The 22,978-nt window shown below is 50.4% G+C and overlaps 1 protein-coding gene across 2 annotated transcripts; it reads right to left on the bottom strand.

Moving 5' to 3' along the window:
• Positions 1–1,079: 1,079 nt before the first annotated feature.
• IL1RN (interleukin 1 receptor antagonist) lies at positions 1,080–7,407 on the bottom strand. 2 transcript variants are annotated; one of them, XM_036874056.1, is made up of 5 exons: positions 7,213–7,407; positions 7,022–7,073; positions 4,935–5,023; positions 3,687–3,799; positions 1,080–2,419 (listed from the first exon to the last, which is right to left on the bottom strand). In XM_036874056.1, exons 2-5 carry the CDS (start codon positions 7,033–7,035, stop codon positions 2,204–2,206), a joined length of 432 nt encoding a protein of 143 aa, XP_036729951.1. In that variant the 5' UTR covers positions 7,036–7,073; positions 7,213–7,407; the 3' UTR covers positions 1,080–2,203. The 2 variants fall into 2 exon arrangements, with proteins under 2 accessions (XP_036729951.1, XP_036729950.1); XM_036874055.1 differs by lacking the exon at positions 7,213–7,407 and having other exon boundaries at positions 7,022–7,162.
• Between the last annotated feature and the right edge of the window lie 15,571 nt (positions 7,408–22,978).

The raw sequence follows: 22,978 nt of genomic DNA, 5'->3' as shown, positions 1-22,978 counted from the left end.
GAGAGCTGGGTGGGAGCTGAGTTCTGGGGACAGAGCCTGGCATCTCCACTTCCCTTTTATGGGCTTTGTTTCCAGGGACCTCAGAGAGGCATCCAAGGAGCTCTGTTTGGAAAACTCCAATCTAAGTCAACACTCTCCTGGGACAAGGAGGGACCTGGCTTAGCAAAGGGAGGTGACTTGGCCAAAATCACACAGCAGGCTCTGGGCCCAGCGGGGCCTGACTCTAGGACTCCCGGGACCCAGCCCAGAAGTCAGCAGAATCCCAGGAAGGGACAGCGCCCAACGGTGGCCTGACTCTATTTAGCCGAGGGGTGTTTGATAAACGGTCCTTCTTGCAGTCCTGCATTCCCATCTCACGGGGCCACATTCAACATTCCACCTGTTAATTTCACCATTTCCCAGGTGCCCCCTTCCCTCACAGCCCAGGATGGGGGGAGGGGGCAAGGCTTTTTATTTTTAGACATTTCAAAACTGTGAATATAACATACATACAGAAAATCGCCTAACCACGCCCATGCCAAGAAATAGAACACTGCCTGGCCCCTCGGGCCACCACCTGGCTTTCAGGCAGGATGCATCCTTGCTGCTCTCTGTGTCTCTGCATCCCTCCCCATGACTGTTCCATCCGCCTGTTTTGAACTGTATGTAACTGGAATCGTGCTCTGTGCATGCTTTTGGGATTCTTGAAGCCCACAAGATGTTTGTAAGATCCATCCGTCTTGTGGCTGCAGCCAGCTGTGGTTTATCCATTCTCTTTGCCGTTGAGCGTTACCTTGTATGTGTGAACGTACACGGTTTACGTGTTCATTCTTCTGGGCTGGGGGTTTGGGTTGTTTCCAGTTGGAGGCTATTGTGCACGATGGTGCTGCACACCTTCCTGGCAGAGAGATTTGCTCTCCTGTTATTCGAGGACAGCGAGGCCCAAGGAGGAAAGGCCTCAGAGGAGAGACACCCAGGCCCGGCCCCAGGGTTTGAAAGGCCTGTCGCTCGACACTTCACCCCACCCCCGTTTTCCAGTTCTCTTTGCCCCAAGCCCGGCAAGGCCACGGACACAGCCAGCAAAGTAGATGAGTTTTCAAGTTTTCAAGGTTTTATTGTAAAACAAAGCTCAAGTCACAGGGAGTAGGAAACTTTCCACTCAACACAGACAACATACGTTCACTGAGGGCACCTACTGAGGGCCAGGCCATGTGCTTGGCCCTGCAGAGACCTAAGACATGGTGGGGGGGGGAGTCAAGGTCCCTGATCTCAGGGGCTCACAGGATGGTGGGGAGACAGACAGAGGCACAACATCTTCCAAACAAGTCTCAGGGTGTCGGAAGTGCTAACATGGTCGAGGAGAGATTCATTCCTCCCGGGAGGTCCGGAGAAGCCACATTTGTGCTGTGTCTTGGGAGCTGGGGGGTTTTGATGGGAGGGCAGGGAAGGGGACAGCACTGCAGGCAGCTGCAGGAGGTCTGCAGTGGACAGGGCGCTCGGGGCCTGGGCCGGGGTGGGGGTGCGTCTAGACTTCTAGGAACATTCCAGAAAGAAAAAAACTAGGGGACCAACCTAGTCCACTAACTTTTCATTTTTACAGGTCAGGGCATCACAAAAACAAGAAAGACAAACAGGAAAAGCTATCACCTCCTTTCACCATCATTTCCTAAACAAGGGGATATTTTAATCTTCTACCCTCTTCCAGAAAGGACATCATCTCCAAATAAAGGACTCTCTCTCAAAGCTGGCTTAATTAAAAAAAAAAAAAAAACCAGGAAACCCTTATTTTCCATTTTGCCACAGAGCCTAAAACTCTTGCCCCTGGAGCAGCACCAGTTTGCAAAAAGAGGAATGGGAGCCTCCTGGGGGGAGGTCAGCGAGTGGCCTTCGGGGTCTGGGGCCAGGAAGTGAGGTGAGGGGGGAGGAGGAGCCAGGGCTGGCCTGGGGGCCTGGACTTGACCCTGAGGGCTTCGAGCGGGGGCCGTGATTCCATCTGCACTTTAGAAAGACCTGGCGGAGGCCTCGTGGAGGCTGGGTGAGTAGAAGAAGCTGTTCCCAGGGCTCCTGGACCTCCTTCCGAGGGTCCCCCCCACCACCACCCCGGCCAAGGCCGCCCCGCTGAGCACTGCCATCACCACCGGGAGCCCCCCCGGGCAGGAGGGAGAGGCATCTCTGGAGTCATGGATGTGCTGGGAGCGGGGGCAGGGGAAGCTGAACGCCACCACTACTGGTCCTGCTGGAAGTAGAACTTGGTGACCTGGACAGCATCCTGAGGCGCATTGGTGAGGCCCACGGGCTGGTCGGTCTCCAGCGCTGTACAGAGGAACCAGCCGGGGCAGGCGGCCGACTCGAAGCTGGTGGTGGGCCCGCTGTCAGAGCGGATGAAGGCGAAGCGCTTGTCCTCCTCGTTGTTCCTGCTCAGGTCAGTGATGTTCACCGGCTGGAGGCCAGGGGAGGGGCAGGTGAAGCCAAGGAACAGTGGGGTCCCTGTAGCCCAGCCCCCAGGACCCGGCCCCGCGATTGCCCACGGACAAATGCTGGCCCGAAGACCGTGGCAGGACACCGAGTGTCCCAGGTCCTGTGACACAAGGAGGCTGTCCCACGGTTACGCCTTGGTTTGGGGAAATCTGCTCACTCCAGCCCTCGGCCAATAGGTTTGGTTAAACACATGGCACCATCAGCAGAGGCCAAGGCCTGTGGAGGCTGGCTGTCTGTCGCATTTGCACCTCCGAGAGGGGGGAGTGGAGAAGGTGGGCAGGGTACCGCAGTCCGTGCGAGACGTTACACACATTATCGTGGTCACTCCTACTCCACACAGAGCATGCAGCCCCGCTCCAATCAAGTGTCTGTCCACTAGTGGGCAGAAGGGACAGTGCCATAGTTACGGCCACTCACAATTTGAGTTAAGATTTTGTCCAACAATCCCCTGATACAAAGCCCTCTTTTCCCAGGACTGGTAGCCCATTGATATTGCACAGGGGATTTCCCTGCTGCCCTAATGGTTAGGATTCCAGGCTTTCACTGCCACGGCTCGGGTTCAATCCCAGGTCCGGGAACTGAGATCCTGCAAGCCGCACGGCATGGCCCCCCCACCCCCGCAAAAATAAAAGAAATATTGCACGGGAGTACAGGGTCTTGGATGGGATGCCAGCTCATGGATCTGAGTAGATAAGGGTTGGAAGAGAATGGTACCAGAGGTTGGCTTTATTGAAAAGAGGGCAAGTCCAAGTGGGTTGGGGACCCTTGGGCAAGAGAGCAGCATACAGAGATCGAGGTCCCTAAAGGAGCCATGCCTCCTGGTGTCCACACCCTGGTAGTCCCCTTCCTCGTTGAGGCTAGGCTTAGCCACGTGACTGGCTTTGGTTAATGGGACATTAGTGGTATGATACAAGCAAAAGTTTAATAAGCGCTTGCACACTGAGGCTTGTCTTTTTGGACTAATCCCTCTTGGAAGCCAGCACTCATGTTGTAAGGAAGCTCGAGCTGGCAACTGAACTCAGAGAGACCCCGTGGGAAGACAGCCTGGAGGAGGAGGCCCAGCCAGGTTCCCTGTTGAATGTGGCTGGAGGAGGGACCCCAGCTACAGCATGTGGCACAGAACAGCCCAGCTGATCCTAGTCAACCCCCAGAATCATGAGGAAGAACACATTGTGCTTGTTTTAAGCCCCCGAGTTTGGGGTGGCTGTTCAGCTGAGACGGGTCCTTACCTCCAACCCGAGCTTGATCTCATTACCAGACTTGACACAGGCCAGGCACAGCTTCCCCCCGTGGATCCCCAGGAACATAGCATGGGGCTCGATGGTCACCACATCTATCTTCTCTGGGGAAGAACAAAGGGGAAGTTCAGGTTGTAGAGAAGAGGAGGCATAGATGACGAAGACACAGCAGGCTGGACTCTCCCTGGGAATCCTTCCAGCCCCTTAAGTAAAACCCCAAGGTCAGAAGGACAGCGAGGCCCCCCCTTCCTGGTCTGCATCCAAACAGAAGATCAAACCAAGCACACTAGCTAGCTACTCCTCAAGGTCCAAGGCACCTAGAGTCTGCTCCAGGTGATTTCTAGCCTTCCCTCCCTTCCCTAGGCCCCCTGCGCTCTAGGTCAACAGGTGGACTGCCCATGGGCAGGGAAAACAGCACACGAGGTCATGAGTGGGGCCCCGGGGGCTTGGTCCACAGAAGCCTGGGTGACTCTGAAACCGCCTCTTCCCCTCGGTGGTCTCCATGCCCTCGTGAGGGAGTGAACATCTCAGCCTCTCTGTCTTTAGAGTTCTCATTAGGAGAATTACCAAAAGGACAGGAAAGGTGGGTCTCACACCCTTTAAGAGTGAGACGGGGGCAGAGAACAAGGGGATGGGGCTAATGCCATCCTACGACACCAAGCCAGCCAACAGGGACGTGAAAACATCCTAGAGGGCTGGTGCTGAAAGAATCCCACGTCCCATCATCCAACTGCTCTTCTTTTACTAAAGAGAAAAGTGAGGAACAGAGTGGGCGAAACTTGTTCAAGTTCATCCAGTTTGACATGGATCTGCAAAACGACTAAATGTGGTGTCCATGATTAAGGGACATAACCTAGCCTTGTTGATGGTGTATTACTTTTGGGTGGGAGTGAGAGTTTGATCACACAGGAACATGGGGGCTTCCTAGGCACCAGAGGAAGGAAAGGGCTGATCTTGCCTTCTGGGCCCTCCCTCCCTGCCCCGCAGGTGTGGCCCTGGGATCATGGTGCCTGTAGGTGGTGGTTCCCAACCTAGACTCTGCCCCTCTCTGCCTTCTTGAGGCTGTCCTTGTACGTGTCCTTCAGTGGTCAGGCCTCTCCAGCTTCAAATTCGGCCACAAAGAACCAGCAGGGTTTAGGACATCACACCTAAAGTTCCCAAGGTTGGGCCACAGTGCTGCAGACCCCAGGCAATGGGACCAGTGCCCACATCACATTGGCCTTCCTTGCAACCACTCACCTTCCAATTTAGTATTCGGTCCTTGCAAGTATCCAGCAACTAGCTGGTTATTTCTCAGGTAGAAGGTCTTCTGGTTGACATCCCAGATTCTGAAAAGCAGAAGGACCTAGCTGTAGCGGACAACTTCTACGTGCCCAGCCCCTTCCTGTGTTCCCCAGACTTTGCTGAATCTGCGTCCAACTTTCTGCCCGGGGTGTAGAATTTAACACACCCATATCATGGATGTGGAGACTGAGCTCAACACTGGTTAGAAGGGTGGATATATGTATAGGTATAACTGATTCACTTTGCTGTACACCTGAAACTAACACAACATTGTAAATCAACTATACTCCAATACAAATTTTAAAAATAAAATAAAATAAAATATTCGACAAAAAATAAAATAAATAACAACTTAAAAATATTTTAAATAAGAAATATATTTTGAATATGAAAAAAAAAAGAGACAGGCCCAACTCCCACAGCTGGTGAGCCGTGCACCTGCGTTCTACCCCTCTCCTTGACTTTCTCCTCATCCTCAGTTTCCCAGGGCAGCCACCTTCTACTTCAGCAAAGCAGGCTCTAGAGTAACACCATCAGCAGAACTTCCTGGGTGCAGAAACGTTCTATGCTTGCACCATCCAATGTGGTAGCCACCAGCCGCATGCAGCTATTGAGCTCTTGAAACGTAGTGCGACCAAGGATCTGATTTTTAAATTTTCTTCTCTTTTTATGAATTTAAATGTAAATTTTAAGTCATCCAAGACTAGTGGCTCCCACGGCACAGGGTTAGAAGTTTCGAGGGTCAGAGCCCCTTGCAGCTAACTCCCTCCAAGCCTTAGACCGTGGAGGTCTGTCTCCAGAGCCTGTCCTCTATTGGCCAGTGGCCTGTTCTGGGTCTGGCAGGGGCCGCTGTCCCCAGGGACAAGTCAGCTTCCCCTCCAGCTCACCCCCTGGCCTGTTTCTGGCTTCCAGTTTTTTCTTCTTGGTGAAGGACCCGTCCGGCTGAGAGCAGGGCTTGCAGCGGTGAGTTGCAGTAAACAGAGCCCCAGACGCGACACGGACCCTCCACTCCCTGCCGCCCACCAGCATGACCTTGGACCTGTGCTTCATCTCCTCACCTGTGAAAGGGGGCTAGCAACACCCACCTCAGCAGGTGGCTGTGAGGACCCCTGAGCTCAATGAGAAGGGGTCGGGCAAACTGTAAAATTCCTGGCACGAGTGAGCATTTGACCTGTTGTGATAATTCTTAGTTCCTGGATGAGCTGAATCCCATCTGGAGGGATTAAACATCCCTGGAGCATCTCCTGGAGCTCCCAGCCTATGGGAGGAGACAGAGGCAGACCCCTGGGGGAGGGACTTCTCTGGGACACACACAGGCATGCAGAGTCCCAGCCTGTAGCCTCAGGCAAGAGAAACTCAGAGTTGGAGGATGAGATCACCCTGACATGTCCTGGGACATCATAGCCCAGAGGCCACACTCAGACAGTGTTCTGTTTTTATCAGCATCACAGCCTGCTATTTTTACAGCCAGGGATGATGACATCTCACAAAGTCCCTGCCCCAATTTTTAACAATCGTAATCGGTTCCAGGCACTTTACTGCTCATGAAACATCGTCACACTGTTATCTGTGCATTTGACCTTCACATCAACCCTGTAAGGCAGGCAGGGTTAACGTTAACCCCATGTCACAGATGGGGAAACTGAGGTCCCAGGGGAGCGGGACCCTCTGACGTATCAACACAGACAGGCACTGTTAACAATCAGTCTGGAACTCTGGGCTGTGCCCTGCCCACAGCGCCCCTCTCTGCCTCTTTGCCCGGCATGCTCTGCCAGGCCCAAACCCCAGCATGGCTCCTGGGCACGTGTCTGTCACCAAGTTGCCAGGGTCTCTGGGGAAGTCAGCCAGGTCTCCAGCCAAGCTTTGCACATTTGGGATATTTTGAAATACAAGTTCCGAAGACCACGGATGTGGCAGCCTCTTACTTGAATAGCGAGCATCCCTTTCCAGCCCAAACCTCATTGAGCCTGGCATCCACAGACGGCTCTGTTCTGTCTCCATTTTCTACCCGTCCAGCCCCACCTCCGCTGGGTCGGCCTTACCTGAAGGCTTGCATCTCGCAGGGTCTCTTTCCCAGGGGGTAGCAGGCTGTCTCTGAATGGAACAGGAAAAGGAGGAGAGAGATTAGGTAACCGTAGTGACACCTGCAGACTTCCATCCTGTGACCACGAGGCAATGGGAGATTGCCATTTCAGACCCAGAGAAGCTGCTTATAAAGAAAATTGTCGCTCACCCAGACCAGGCTGCGGCCACTCTGTCCCACTGTGAGAAACGGAAACGCCCTCACATTTTCAAAACGAGAAACCTTGCTGTTGTCACTTTCAGCCCTGCTGAGTGTCGCAATGGGATGTTGTAACCCATTCCCTCCTCTTTTCCTCTGTGCAATTTCCCCAAAATTGAGATTTTTATTTCCCCTTCACCGAGTTCCTGGGAAGAAGAGCCCACTGAAAGCCAAAGCCCCTCATCTGCCCGACAGGTATCCTGAGACTTTGAAAAAACAGATTTGAGTAGAAATATCCCCCTTTCCTAAGAAATCAAGTGGCAGGGCTCCCAGCACACGTGACAGACTCAGGCCACTCTGTGTTCTGAGGGACAACCTTGCTGCACTCTGGACCAGGGGCTGGCAAACATTCTGTCAAGGACCAAACAGCAAACATTTTAGAATTTGCGGGGCCGTACGTCATTATTACTCAACTCGGCTGTCGTAGCTGAAAAGCAGCCTTAGACAATCCGTAAACCAACAAGCTAATTTAATTGTGTTCCAATACAACTTTATTTACAAAAGACAGGTGGTGGCTGGATTTGGCCTGAAGTTTGCTGCCTCTCGCTTTAGAGTAAACTTCCTGAGAGGGGCTTTGAAACCAACCCTATTCCTGTTATCGACGTCTTTGAAGTTACGGTCTCGGGAAAATGGGGTTGAACTCAGCATGGGACGGAAATGAATCCAAAATCTACCTCTAGCACTTGCCGTTTGCCACCTGTGTGACCTGGAACAGGTCACTTATTTGGGTCTCTGTTTCTCTCTCCTCACACTCAGAATGAGGTCGATTATGTCATTCTCATAGGTACAGGGACAGAAGGAAGGAAGGAAGGGAGGAAGGAAGGCAGGGAGGAAGGAAGGTTGGTTGGAAGGCAAAAGTTCCCGGCTCATAGTGGGCACTAAGAAACGTTAACTTCCTTTCTTACTACATTCTAGACAGTTAGGAGAAAAGAAAGTATATTCCTATTTATGGACAGAAAAGAGGTGAAGCGGGTCCTACATGATCTAAATGGTAGGAGAATGTAACGCTGGTGCAGAAGCGCAGACTGCAGCCTCTGAGAACCGGATGGGCACTCAGCATCATCGTACCTCACTCCAGCACTGTTTCTGAAGAAGACCCAGAAAGACCCAGAGAGGGGAGGGCACCTGCCCAAGGTCACACAGCTCAACCATGGCAAAGGTGTAGCCAGAAATCCAGGTCTCCTGACTCCCACCCAGGGGTCTCCTATTACAGCAGCAGATCTTGAGGAGTCTGACTTTATTTTCAACCAACCAATCAGAGGCTGTGTCCAAATGAGGGTAAAATCCATCAGAGAGGTAGGGTGCACTGCATATTTGCAAGTTACTAAGAGAGTGGGTCTTAAAAGTTCTTATCACAAGCAAAAAAATAATTGTATAAGTATGTTGTACCTCTGAAACTCACGTAATGTAATATGTCAATTATACCTCGATAAAAAAATGTTTTAAAGAGGAAGTTTGCGAATGAATTTCTCAGATCTTTTATGAGCTCCTCTTCCAGAGCAAATGAAACATTTCTGCAAAAATTGTCGCCTCCCTGAGTAGGACAAAATGGCACGTAGGCACATCCCCTGCTCTGTTCTCACAAGCTATGCGACCTTGAGGGCTCCTACTCACCTTTGAAACACATGTAAGAAATAATGTCTACCTTTGAGGGCTGTGTCGGGGGGTTGATTGTTTTTGTTTGTTTTTTTGGGGGGCTGGCTAAAGGAGGAGATGTGTATGAACCTGCTTGGTTATTTGCCACTTCCAGTATTTGCTGAATTGGGTTTTATAATTTCTGGAACACTTATGAATCATTGGGTGCATACCTTGGTCATCACACCTGCTGTAAGGGAAGAAGGCAGCTTGCCACCTCCCAGGATAAGTTCTCTCCTACTTGTCTTTCTTAGGCTACTTCTGAAGTACTCCTCAATTGTTAAATCAGCATCACTCAAAAATTGTCCTTAAAGGGAATTCCCTGTTAGTCCAGTGGTTAGGGCTCTGGGCTTCCACTCCAGGGGGCACGGGTTCGATCCCTGGTCAGGAAACTAAGATCCCGTATGCCATGCGGCACGGCAAAAAAAAAAAAAAAAAAAAAAAATTGTCCTTACATATTGAAGAAGAGCAGTGACTTGCCAAGGTGAGACCAAGGGGTCAATGTCCTGCCCACACTGCAGTGCCTGGGTAAATGTTCCTCCTTTCCCAGCCCAAATTCTAAGAGACAGGTTTCTCCCTGAGAGCAGAGGCCCTGGGTTCCCCCCAACCCCGTCTCCTAGATCTGTATCCTTTTCCTTCTGTGGCCTGACAAGTCTTTCTGGGCATGGGGGCGGGAGTCCCTGGGGCCAGGCTATGTAGTCAGACCGACTTGGGGCTGCATCCTCCTGCGTCAGTTACGAGCTGGGCCACCCAGGCAACGTGCCAGAGCTCTCCAGGTCTCAGTTTCGTTATCCATTAGATGGGACTAATAATAGAAGGAAGCCTTGTTACGGGTTGCTTTGAGGATGGAGACATTGCACGTGATGTATTTAGCCCCGACCTTGGCACGTAGAAACTACTCAAACAATAGGGAGTTATGATGTCTGATTCATCACCCCAGGTAAAGTGGGAGGGGACAGTCACAATGCCCTGATCCCCGCCAACATTTCCAGCAAGGCTGCTTGACTCCAAAGGGGAGAGATTCACTCCTGTGGCGGGGTGGGGGGGAAACGGGAGGGGGCAGGGGAGGAAGTAAGTGGGGAGGAGAATCCCCCTTCCTTTCCTCATGCTTCTGGCCACAGTTCCACTCTTGGCTCCGTCTCATCAAATCAGTCGGTGTCCCTGTGATGTTTGCCCACCCACAGGGCATCTCTGACTAAACGTATTCTCCCTTCTAGTACTCACTCTGCTTCCCGAATTAAGGTTAATGACCACGCCATGGAGTGAACTCTGCTTCCCAATCAGCACCCTGTACTTTCCCCGGGCACCAGGCATCACAGCTATACTGGTGCCTGCTACGTGCCGAGCCCTGCCCTGCTAGACACCGGTGACAACAGAAATGACTAAAACCCACTTAAAGGGTAACAGGACAGCCAGGCTAAGTCCGGGTCCTAAGAGTGACACGAGACAGACTCCATGGAGACCACATGGGTGAACCTTCATTGTTGATGCCAGTAAAGTGTTCACGGCAGTCTGCCCACATAGGAAGTGTTCAATACATGCGAGCTCTTTCTCAATTTCAGTTAATGGCATCTTTCAGTTCTAGGATTTCCACTTGCTTCCTTTTTTGTAGAGTTTCTAGTTCTCTGCCAAAAGTTGCAATCTTGTCCTTTACACCCTTGATCCTATTATTCATTCAGGGTTCTTACAAAGGCTGCCCCTGTTGACTCCATTATTTGAATCCCCACTGGGTCTCCTTCTATTGTCTGTTTTTCTCTGGTACACACATTGCCTTGCCTATGCCTGATTACTTGTTATTAACTGCTGGACACTGTGTAGCAAAACCTGTAGGGATGATTTGAGACTCTGGATGATGCTGTATGTACCCAGAGACAATTCACTTTTGCCTCCTCTGGGCACTGAGGCCAGGAGCACGGCAGCCCCAGGTGACTTCACCCAAACAGGGCTTGAGATGAGTCAGAACTGGGCTTCGGGAAATCCATTTCTGTCTACTTCTCACGCTCCAGGGTCCCAGCCCAAACCTGGGTTGTCTGGTGGGGGGGGGGGAGCCCTTCCTACTCAGTGGGAGATAAAATACAAACTGCATCTTCCCCCGCCCCCGAGCCCCATGAGTCTGCCCAAAGATGTGATTGAAAAGTTGAGCAGGAACCAGGGAAGGAGGGGCCTTTAATTCCACTTCAAGGAGCAGGGCATTTATCTAAAAGAAACTTGAATCAGAGGGTGACACTGTCATATTTGTTTTATTAAGACCATCCTGGGAACAGCGGCCAGATGGATTAGACTTGGACGGAGTTTTGGGGTGATTGAACCTGAAAGCAGGGCAGTGGTGTAAGCCTGATCTTGGCAGTGGGTATTGACAGTGGGATCTCCAAAAGGAGTTCTGACTTGTAGCATTTGCCAATTTCTCTGGTGTAGATACGCCCACCACGGATGATTTCAAGCCACCCCCATCACTGAGTGCGAAGTTGGGAAGAGACGGGCTCTTCCTGGCTCCAGCACCCTGAGGGGACAGGGAGATTTGAGTCCTCTTTCGTCTTTCTAGAGAGAAATTGTCCCCACTTTTCCCAACTCCAAATTTCCTCCTCCTCAGCCCAAATGGCTCACCCCACAGGTCCCATCCCCCTCCCAAGAAACAATCCCTACCAATAAATCCCGTTTATCAGAAAACATCAATGAATCTTGGTGCATTTCCAGCTGCGCCTCCTGGAGCCGCATTTGTTGTCATCCAAGTGTCCTTGGGAAACACCTAAGCAACAGGCTTGGGCGGACAGGTGTGCACCTTACATTGTAATGGCTAAATCTCATATTCAGAATCTTCAGCCAATTCTTGAATGCCTGAGTGTTACAGCACATACCACACAATACAGGCAGCGCTATTGTCCAAACTCTGTAAATTTTGTCTAAGATAATGGCACGAAGGCTCCCGTTACTCTCTCCAAGAGATGAGTAAATATATTAATACAAAGAGGAGGAAAAAGGATGAGAATTACAGGCCCCCATAGTATAATCTGCTGTCTTCTCTTTGTCAATCTCCACCTACCCTGCCCTGCCAGGCAGCCAAGTCAATTTTAACCAAATCTGTTAGTTTATTAGAAGCTCCCTACAGCAGCAGGTCAGGTTTGGAGACAGGTGTTCTCCTGGGCATCTCTGCCCACCAATCTGCAGCCATCAGAATGACCAAGTTGGCTGTCCTGGCTGGTCAACATCAGGAGACTGTGTATAAAGCCAACTGTGATTGATTGCTGCTATGCAAGACGCTTGCTCTCCTCCCAGATGTAAATGGTAAACTCACTGTGAACCCTTTCTGAGGTTCAGAGTTTTCCAAGATGATCCTTGTTCCCGCAGTTTCTGGGTTTGATATGGATCTGCATTGAAAGCCATTATTTACCTAGTTATCTTATGTTTTTCCAAGGTACATGTTTACTCTTGCCTTCTGGGCTTTGATGATTGATTAGCTTTGTAAGGCAGCTTCTCTGCAGGCAGTAGGAGAAGGGGAAGGACAGGGACTTGGGGGAGGGGACTATTCTGTCTCTTGCCTGCAGTGTTTCGGCCTCTGTGTCGTACGCTTTCATACAGATCTTATTTAGTCCTCATATAGCTGTGCAAGGCAGGTATATGTACCCCCCAGTCTCAAGATGGGGATATACTTATACTCACTTTGTAGAATAAGAAATCGAGGCTCAGAAAGATTAAATCACTTGCCCCAGATCCTGGCTGAGCCAGGATTTGAATCCAGTTCTTCCTACACTGCAGTCCTGCCAGAGAGGCAGGTGACATTTTTTCTTCTCTGCTTCATTGCACAGAAACAAGAATTATATTTGTTCTTATGCTGTTCCTTTTGGTTTGAACTCACATCTTACAGAGCAATGATTTATTCTATAACTGTTTGGAAATTTTAGGAGGTTTTTTGCCAGTAAAGAAAAGATGATTCTAAGACCTTACATAGGTTAAAGAGAAACCTCTTTACCTTGTTATGGACTAGGGTGGCCAATTGCCCTAGTTTTTCCAGGATTTTCTTCGTTTTAATACTGAAAGCCCTGCATCGTAGGAAACCCCTCTGTCCCTGGAAAACAGATGATTGCCTTATCATACAAACCCTTAGAAGGTATTGGCACCACCTCATGACTAGTGCTGCAAATTACAGGCACAATTAACTATCAATCATTGTACCTTGCCAATTAGCCTAGTAGCAGAGATGTTGTCCATTTTATTAGATGAATAGACATATAGGTAAAGCACACCAGAGGACCCCAAAACCTTAGTAAGTCTTCCACTCAAGAAAAGAGACTATAGCAGATATAATATTGATCAATCACTCTCATTCTAATCAAGTTAATTTTTAATTAAGCCATTCATATTTAATTTCCCCCAACTATGTAATCAAGATATGGTCAACATTCAGTAGCTTAAAATTGTTTTCAAACTTAGGGCGTAGAAAGGATTTACCTTTTCATTGTTACTTCTTCACCTCCTCCCCCTTCTTCACACCCATTAGCTATAAAGTCAGCAGTGTAGAGAGGAAACAGAGGTCCAGTGAGGTAAATGGCTTGTCCAGGGTAATGCAGAATACACACAGAGTGGTTCTATCTTCATCCTGTCTCTGTCCTCACTTTCCCAGCTCTTCTGTCAAACCATGAATCTCACTGGGTTCTCTCTTCTCAGATCTCCGTTCTCTGGTTGGCGTCAGTGGTACCACCCATGTTCCTGGCATTAGATGGAGAATGTGGTTCCTCCTCCCAGGAGACATGGTGTCTTCACTGGACTTACATGCAATTGTCTCCTGAATTCAATCCAGTTCAAGTTATACACTTTATTTAGCACCTACTATGTGCCAGCTTAAAATATTTTGGAATGAACCTTTTATAAGTATAGTGATTCCTTCACAGCATATCACTGTCTGGTTCTGAGAGTTGCATCTTCCCTTACACATTTGAAAAATACGTAAGACCATGGGTTAACAGTTTAACACACTCCACTGGAGACTGTTACACCCACTGGGGGAAGGGCGAAGGTTTGCTGCTCCTGGAATCACTGCTGTGGTTTACAAAGCATTTCTCGCTCCCTGATCTCATTTGATCTCCATACCCCTAGAGCATATCCAGTGGTTTGGAGACAGACTGTCTGCTGTCAAGCCCAGCTCCTCCCCTTATACTGGCTGTCTGGCCTTTGGCAAATTATTTAACCTTCTATGCCCCAGTTTCCTCTTCTGAAAATGTGAACCATAATAGTCCTTCCTCATATGGTTATTGTGAGAATTAAATGAAGTAAACCATGTAAATAGTTCAGCAGAATACCCAGCTTGTAGTAAGCACTGTGGAAATATTAGTTATTACTGTGTCCTTGAAACCCCGAGTTTGCCAGCCTCCTCTTGACATTGAGGAAAGTGAGACCTAGATAGGAGAAATAATCTACCCATTAGAGGCCAATTTAGAATTAAAAACTGGACCTTCAGACCACCAACCCTAAGATCTTTTCTCTGCCCCTCATGTATCTTACTTAACCAGAGGTTGCAAACCAGTAACTCATAGATTAAATATTTTATTTTCTCACTTTGTTGTTTTGTTTAATCAGAATGCTACACATCACAAAATCAGAATATCTGATTCTTTTTGAAAAATGAGAAGTTCTGGGACTTCCCTGGCGGTCCAGTGGTTAAGACTCTGCGCTTCCACTGCAGGGGGCGCAGGTCCCATCTCTGGTTGGGGAACTAAGATCCCACATGCCGCATGGTGCGGGGGGAAAAAAAGAAGAAAAATGAGAAATTCTGGCCACTTGGGCCTGCATTCTCATGGAAAAACCCACCTGTGGAACTGACTGGTGACAACCCCTAATTCTCCACAGTCCCTACCCTTCCCTATTACCCCTCAGATCTACGGTTGAGGGCCAGATTCTATTAGTATTTCTCATTTAGCTCACACTGTTCTTTCTCTCTTTTTACAGAAACATTTCTCCAATTTTCCACATCTCTATCAACAGTGGGAAATGACCAAGTGACTCCAAGGGCTTCAGGATTTTTTGCACAGCAGCCATGCTTCCTCGGTTCACCTGCTCACCCAGCACGCACGGGGCTCTCAGCCCCTGCCTCAGAGCATCTGCATGGTCTGTCCACGGAGGCTGCTGTCTGTACAGTGGCCAGGTCTCCCAGACAAGCCTGGAGCTCCATGCCCTTGACATTCCCCTTGAAGCTCACTCTTCAGAGTCTGAGAGCATTTGGCAGATACTTTTCATTCCCATGTTTCAGATGGAAAAATAGGAGTGGAAGGAACTTACCTAAACCCACGGGGAGGGCCTGGTAGAAGAAGAGGTGTTCCAAGGTCTTCCAGCCTCTGGCTCCAGATCGAGCCCTGGCACAGGAAGGAGGAGAGGCCAGACCCCTCCTGTGCCACCAGCACCTCCCAGGACAGAGCTGCTCCCTCCTTCTTGATTCCCTGAGGAGGATGAGAGGAGAAGCCCCAGCCTGCCTTCTCACATACCCACGCAGGGCTGGCCACCGCAAGGAGGTGGGCAAGCTCAGCTTCCGGAAGGGTGACTCAGGCTAACAGAAGTCAAACTGGTTCTTACCTGCATAAAGCTGGAGGTCACGTGAGAGGGGCTGAGCTGGCTTAGTGGGGCTGGACCTTTGTGCCCACCCAAACCCAACAACCGTCAGCTGGTGCCTGCATGCACGCCTTCATCCAGATAACGTGGGTGGACTTAACCCTGTGTGCCAGGTTCTTTTCTGGGCCTCGGGGGAAAGCCACAGAAGGCCCCTGATGTTCTAATGGGGAAGGCAGACCAGAAACAAGTAAACAAACTAACTTCATATGGCAGTAAGTGCTAGAGGGGAAAGAAGAAACGTGAGGTTTTCAAGGGACGTGGGGTGGGTACGATTTTAGGGAAAGTGGTCAGGGGAAGTCTCTCTGAGGTGATATTTGAGCTGAGATCTGAATGATTAAGGAAGGGGAAGAGTGTTCCAGGTGGAGGAACAGCAAACACAAAGGCCCTCGGGTGGGATCCTCATGGTTGGATTGTGGCCCATACGGTTGGGGCTTGGCTTAGGGAGCAGAGAGTACGCGTCCCCTCCTCCAGTTACCCTCAGGTCCCATGCCCAACCCTGGCATGAGGCTGTCTTCGAGGTCACATACTCTCTCCCCACCTTCTCTGGAAGATTCTGTGTTCTCAACCCTCTCTTCCTCTTTGCCATTCAGAGCTGACCTGCTCACTTGCTTCATGCCCTGGACCCTGCCAGCAGCAAGCAGACAACTCAGCAATCTTTAAAACCACCCAGGTCGATGCATGGGAACAGCGGCAGGGTCTTCCCGCCAGGCCCCAAGTCCTGGGTCTCATCCCCAGGTCTGCAGCTGCATGACTCTGGATGTGTCCCTTTCGTTCTCCAGGCCCTCATGCTGGTAACTGCAGAGGGGGCGGTCACTCCCTGCCCTGCCGTAGCGGAGGGGCTGGCTGGAAGAAGGAATGATGGGCAGACTCTAGAATGCTTTATAAATTGTGCGCATTGAAGCAGGGCCTTGCTGTAGGCAATGCCATAGGGTGCAGGTGAAGGGGAGGCCAGCCTAGCTGCTGCCCCCATCCTAATCCTGTCACCTTCGCGCCTCTGTCAGGGAACGACAGGCCGGTCGCTTGAGGAAGTGCCCATCATTCAGGATGGGGTCTGAAGCCAGGCCGAGAGGTGCAGGGTGCTGGAGCAGGGCAGGGCCCCATCCTGGTGTCCCAACCACAGGGACTTCCCACAGGGTCTCACTTCCTGCTCTCTGCAGCCCGGCCTCACCACCTAGAATGCCAGGGCCTCTGAGCCGGGGCTGGGAATTTTTGAAGCAGCTTTTGTAGAGAAATGTTTTCTCGCTAAAGAATCAGGAACTCAATTTTGTAAACCTGGAAAGTCGGGCCTTGGGGCAACCTGGAGTGGTGCGTGTCTCTTATGACATCAGGAGGGCCGCTCTGGGAGACGGACTCTGGTGCCTGCAGATTCAGATCCCTGGCCTCATGAACTCTATCTGTGGGATTCTGGGAACATCTGGAAAATGAGGGGAAGACCGTGGCCCCCCTTGCAGAGGGGTTGTGAGGACTGAGCTAATAAACGCGCTCAGGACACAGGAAGCATTACTTAAGTATGAGCTAGAGTCTCGCAGGCTATGGGTCTGATGTCTCCCCTGGGGAACCAGGGGCCTGGCCTGGCCTGGGGTCAGTAAGGAGATGGTAAACTGGCCTACCTGTCAGGGCCCGGGGATGGCATGTGGATCAGAGCAGAGGCTGGGGCTTCCCTGACACGGGGCACATCCAGGGTGGGAGGACCACTTGTGGGCACCTCTAACCCCCCAGGGCCTGGCCCAACTCCAGAACTCTCCTCTCCAGACCTGCCAGCACTGTTCCAAATCTGCAAAACTCTGAGGGATCAGAGCCTGGCCTTGAGCACACAGAGCCCCTTGGAAGCCTGGAGCCGAATGTCCCAGAGGTGGAAGACTGGCAGCTGCGAGAAGAGCTGGCATTTGGGAATTTGGGGATTCCTGGTGGCTTGCGCCCCTTGGCCATGGAGGTCGGGGTGCTTCTGAAGAACCTCAGTGGCAGTGACTGACCTGCCTTGGGCCAGCCCCCTGCACAAGGAAGAAGGGCAGCGGGGTAGGGTGGGGGAGTGAGATATTGAGGCTGGACATCATTAGAACCCCTATCTTGGATTCAGACGGTCGCAGGTGATGTCTCCTGGCAGGAGAGACCCCAGGGTCCTAAAGGGAGGTCATAATGTGGAAACAGAAGTCTGGGCCACTAGCTGGGCTCAAGGCAGGGCCCCTGGTGCCGTGGAAAGACTAAGAAGGGGTGGGGGGGATTCCCTCCACTGCAGCCAGGAGAGCAACACCCAGGGGCCGATCTGGTTCCTGCCGTTCTAGGGACATGAGGCCACGACACTGACCTTGAGTTGTGAGAAGAGATGGCATCGGTTTTACGATTCTGAGGATTGTAAACCCTTGAGCCATTTTCCATGGTCTTAGATAAACCCGAAAGCCCTTACAGCGTCCCTAAGAGTCTACGCCACCAGGTCTGGGCTGAGCTTGCAAAACAACCCCCTTGTCCTCTGAACTGCAGCCCCACAGGCCTGCTTTTGATTCCTCAAATTCACCTCTTCCCCCGACCTCAGGACCTTGGCATTGCTTGTTCCCTGCATGGAACTGCCTCCCCTCCCCTGATCTGCTGACTAGTCTACCAGCCTCTCCCTGAAGACCTCAGCTCAGACACTCATTTGTGTGATACTCCGTGCAACGCCCGCCCCCCTGGCAGGTCACCTCAAGGACTGTGTCTGCTTTTTTCTCCGCTGTGTCCCTGACCCATAGCACAGGATCTGCAACATGGAGAAATGATACAAAGAATGGATAGGAAGCCACCACGCGTGGACACGGTGCCTCTCTCTCTCTGACACACACACACATACATCACTACAGATAACCGAGACTCCCGAGCATAACATTCATAAGTGATCACACACTGAAACACACAAGTTCACATCCGTCAAGGTCAAGACATGCCGACTCTGCTTAACCCATGATCCCCTCTTCTGGGAACTACCCCCATCATCTGCATCCCATCACACGGGGACAGTCACCTTCAACGTCCTGACTCTGTCCCCAGGCCATAGCTGATTGGACCTGTGAGGCCAACTGCTTCAAACTAACCCACTGCCAGGAATAAGGAAGTAAAAAGCAGAGAGGCCAGGCCACGTGTAGTTGCTCTCAAACCCCAAGACTTCGGAATCCATCAGCTCTAGAAGGGGCCACTCTCGGCAGATGTACAGAGAGAGAAGCAGATTCTATGGGAGAAAAGAATGGAGCAGACAGACAGAGAGACGCAGAGGTGAGGAGGCAGTGGCCTTCAGCTGATAGACGATGATGCCTCCATATCTCATAACCTTAGTGTTCCCATTTAGGATCTCTCACGAGATCCTGTACTTCCTGCTGCTGTGTCCTGTCTCACAAACTCCCCATCACAGCCGAAACAAACTCCCCATCACAGCTGAAGCTAGCTCAAGCGTGTCCTGTCTCCTGCAGCCGAAGCCTTAAATTAAATAATCCCCTAAAAGCCAACAAACAGCACGTAAGGAAACTGAGCAGTCAACCAACATGAAATTCCAGAAGGGACAGTCCAGGAAGGCACAGGTGGATGATGGGAAGAATCATTTCCTGCATCTGTATGGTCCATCCGGTGCACGAGCTCCTGGGTGAGCCCATGCTTTAGTAGTGCCGTCTGAGGTTTGTCTGTCGGGCACGCTGCCTCGTGTTGGCAAGCTGCTCCTCCTTTTCTCACTCCAGCCATCTCACCCCGTCCTCGGCCACACTGCATCGGGCACAGGACAGGAGTCAGAACCAGCTGCATCCTCCTGGGGTGGTCCAAGCTCTGTCTGAAGGAAGAGGAGCAGTTCCGGGTGCTTTCCCAGCAGCTAGTTCAAGGTGGGCTAGTCCCTGCAACACCAACCAACAATCAAAACCTAAAGCACATTTGCTGCAAGAGGATTCACTCCCCACCCACCCCCACCAGGTGCTACGTTAGACCCTGAGGGCACAGAGGTGAGTGAGGTGGGCGTGTCCTCATCCTCACGGGACTCAGTCTTCACACGTCCAGAGAAAGGACATCACGGGGTGATGTGTGCATGGATAAAGGAAGCACAGGGTTTGGTGGTTCCCTCCAAACAGGGGCACCCCAATCAGGCTTGGGGGTGGGGTCGCAGGAGGGAGATGGGACAGGTAAGGGAGGAGGATGGGACAGAGGCCCCAAAGGGAGAGAAAGCACTGCTGGGGGCTTCAGGCAATTATAAGTCATCAGAGCCAAAATGTAGAGTTCAAGGGGAAAAGCAACGGGAGGAGCCTACAGGGTGATGGGGGCCCTGGCATCCAGACCCTTGTCCATCTACCCCATCAAGGGCTCTGGACTTTGGCAGAACTGGGAGCTGCAGAACTTCCAACAGGGGAGACTTGGGGTAACAATCAGGTTGGAAGTGGGGGAAAGGCTAGCAACTTTTCAATTTGCATTTTCCCTTTTACATGGTACACTTATCTGGGGGAGGAGGAGTTGGGGAGTTGATGGTAGTTATCTTACCCCACCTCACCCTCCCAAAGAAAAACAACCTGAGCTAAAGTGTACCTCTGTTGTTTGTTTCATGTCTCAGGGTGACTGGACCCTGGGAAGCCCTGACCCACATGTTAGTCACCTGAGAATGCTTCCTTTTCTGAGACCAGGGGTTTTCATGGGGAAAGTAGATGCATTTCAACCACAGAGTCTTGCGATACATCAGAATTCCTGGAGAGACTGAGCTACAAGCCACTGCTTGGTGGGTAACAGGAACGTGCAATTGACCTGTGGTCTGTTACAAAGTATTGCATCATTGGGGAAAGAAGCCTATGCCCAAGAACAGAACGGTCCAGAGTCTGGGCTTGCCCCACACCTAGAGGCTACCCTGGCTGACTGGATCCCAGCACTGGGGGCCAGGGTTATGGACTTGGATCTCAGGAGGGCTTGCCTGTCTTGGTCTGTTGCAGGAACACAGGGTGCACACCTAAGCCAGACCAGCCTCTCTGCTACTCCAGAAAGAGGGCTTTGTGTGGATGGTTCCACTGCAAATTCACTCCTCTTTGTGGTTCATGCCTGACTGACAGAGGGTGGTCTTTATATGTGTGCACAGAATCTAGCAGGCAATGGAGATTAACATGCAGGCATTCACTGGGGAGTTAACTCAGAATCCACACCTGTATGGTGTGAAGAAAGAAGGAACTAAGCCGAAAGAAAAGCTGAACTGCAATGCGGTCACACAGGCCTCCACCCATCCCCTAGAAAATCTGGAGCTAGGGTGGCCCTGGGAAGGGAGTCAAGCCTTTATGTCCCCACCTTTACTGGTCATTTCCCTTGGAAAGGAGAGGTGACCTCTACGGCTGTGGCCCATTCTCAATGGGGCTGGTGAGGGTGGTGATCTGGGTAGCACCCCCCAGCATCTACTACAGTGGCAATGACTAATGACATCTGTCATGCTATCACATGAACTCTGTCACTGAATTTTCACAACAGTCTTTAGAATGTATAACTATTCTCTTTATTTTACAGGTGAGGAAACTGAGGGACAGAGCTGTTTGACTCGGAGGCTGCTTAACTATCCAAACACCTCCTTCACGAATCAAGCACTAGATGTGCTTGATCAGCACATCCAGTCAGGAAACCTCAGTTCCAAAATCCTTAACTTCTCATTCACCCACGGACTGTTCCCAGACAAGCCTTTATTCCTTTCTAGGGTTTGATTTTCCCAGCTCTAAAATGGGGATCATAACACTTGACCTACTTTTTACTTCCCTCATTGCATTGTTGCCAAGACCAATTAAAAACAAGACTGGATTTGCGGGTGTGCTTTGGGAACCGCTAAGTCCTATACAAATAGAAGATGACATTCTTACTACACATGCAGGATACGGGGTCTAAGGTATCCACAGCACACCTCCTGCCTCCTGCCCGGTGAAGAGCTTGCTCCAAAGCCACAAGAGTCATTGTGGAGGGGATGCTGGGAGCGTCACAGGTTGGCCAGCACTTGAACCTGTTTCGACCCAGAAGCTCAAATGGTGGAAGGGAGTGAAAGCCTTTGTCTCTTGCAGCAAGATCTGTTTCTTTAATTTTGGGATTGGTCTGAGGCCCTTTCCGGGGTTCATAAGCTAGGGCACCTGATATGGTTGATCAGAGAAAGTTGCAGGCTGTGGAAGCTAGGATTTCAAGCCCTTAGCACAGAAAGAAACCCCAGGATAAGGAAAAAGGGGCACAGAAAAGAGGCCTTCCTATAGCCCAGAATGACAGCAGTTTCCTCAAAGAGCTCCAGAGTGGGACCTGGGATCTGAGTGTTGGCACCACTGCTAGTCTGAGAGAAGGCCGTGTGTGTGTGTGTGTGTGTGTGTGTGTGTGTATACAGTGCTTGACCTGGGGTCAGATGTACCATGGGGCCTCTTGATTCATTTGAAACCAGAGTCCATCCAGATCTGTTTTGAGAGTGACTTCGTTCCTTGGGTAAAAGCACGGCATCCTCATCCTAACAGATGATGAAAAAAAGTTCGCCAGGTGAGGTGTGGGCTCAATGAGGAGGGAGTGGAGCCCAGGAGATGCCAAGGCATGGCTCAGATATAACCCCTTCCTGTATGGGGACAGTTTCCCCATCTGTGAAATGGGAATGATGATAACACTTTAATAATACTAGAAACTTTAGTAGAGCAATGCGGACGTAGTATGTACATGTCAGCTGATGGCTGTGGCTCTTTCAAAATTTTATGTATGGCAAGGTTATTTATTTATTTGTTTGTTTGTTTATTTTGCAGTCATACAAGTTCAGAAGTGTCATATATTTGTGGTGAATTAAATACTTGGTCACTAGGTTGTGGCCCTCCCCTTCCTGTTCGTGCTTTCTCAATGAAATTCTGCTCTGATATTCAGAGTGACCCCAGCTCCCTTCTGGTCCATGCTTGGCTGTGTTTTTTCCTTTCCCTTTTAACTTTTCTGTTTAATATTTGTCATGTCTCTTGTAAATATCATTAAGCCAGATTTTAACATCCAATCTGACAGTCTTTCAATTAGGAAGTTTGGTTCATGTTCATTTAGTTGTCATCTTTAATCTATTTGGACTTGCTTTACTACCTTAATTTTTAAAATTTCTATTTTAGCCCTTTTTCAATGCTTCTTATGTCTCCTCTTTTGCCTTTTTTTGGTGGGGAGATTTTTTTTTATTCGCGTTCCCCCTCCCCTATTGGCTTAGAAGTTACATACTCTGTTTCTGTTCTTTCAGTAGTTACTATTGAAATTTTACTGTGAATATTTTACTTTCCAGAGTCCAGAGGTAATAAATATCTAAACTTCCTTCCCCCAAAATACGTGGATTTATGAGCACTTTTTTAAGTTCAGCTATCTCCCCCTCAGCCTACTGTAGAATGGCATTTTAGTTTCTGTCCTTTCTAACGCACATTTATTGTATTTATTTATTTTTGGCTGTGTTGGGCCTTCGTTGCTGCATGCGGGCTTTCTCTAGTTGTGGCGAGCGGGGGCTACTCTTCGTTGCGGTGTGTGGGCTTCTCATTGTGGTGGC

Source organism: Balaenoptera musculus, chromosome 13 (genome assembly GCF_009873245.2).
Source record: "Balaenoptera musculus isolate JJ_BM4_2016_0621 chromosome 13, mBalMus1.pri.v3, whole genome shotgun sequence".
NCBI classification, from domain to species: domain Eukaryota; kingdom Metazoa; phylum Chordata; class Mammalia; order Artiodactyla; family Balaenopteridae; genus Balaenoptera; species Balaenoptera musculus.
The sequence above is the reverse complement of the archived record's forward strand: the minus strand, read 5'-3'. Positions and strand labels throughout refer to the sequence as shown.

What these genes read in the sequence shown, in the direction of transcription:
- IL1RN (XM_036874055.1), bottom strand. Translation starts at nt 7,137, where the DNA reads ATGGAAGTCTGCAGGTGTCACTACGGTTACCTAATCTCTCTCCTCCTT. An exon ending in ACCGAATACTAAATTGGAAG is followed by an intron (nt 3,800 to 4,934) that starts GTGAGTGGTTGC and finishes GTTCTTCCCCAG; the next exon opens with AGAAGATAGATGTGGTGACC. An exon ending in AGATCAAGCTCGGGTTGGAG is followed by an intron (nt 2,420 to 3,686) that starts GTAAGGACCCGT and finishes CCTGGCCTCCAG; the next exon opens with CCGGTGAACATCACTGACCT.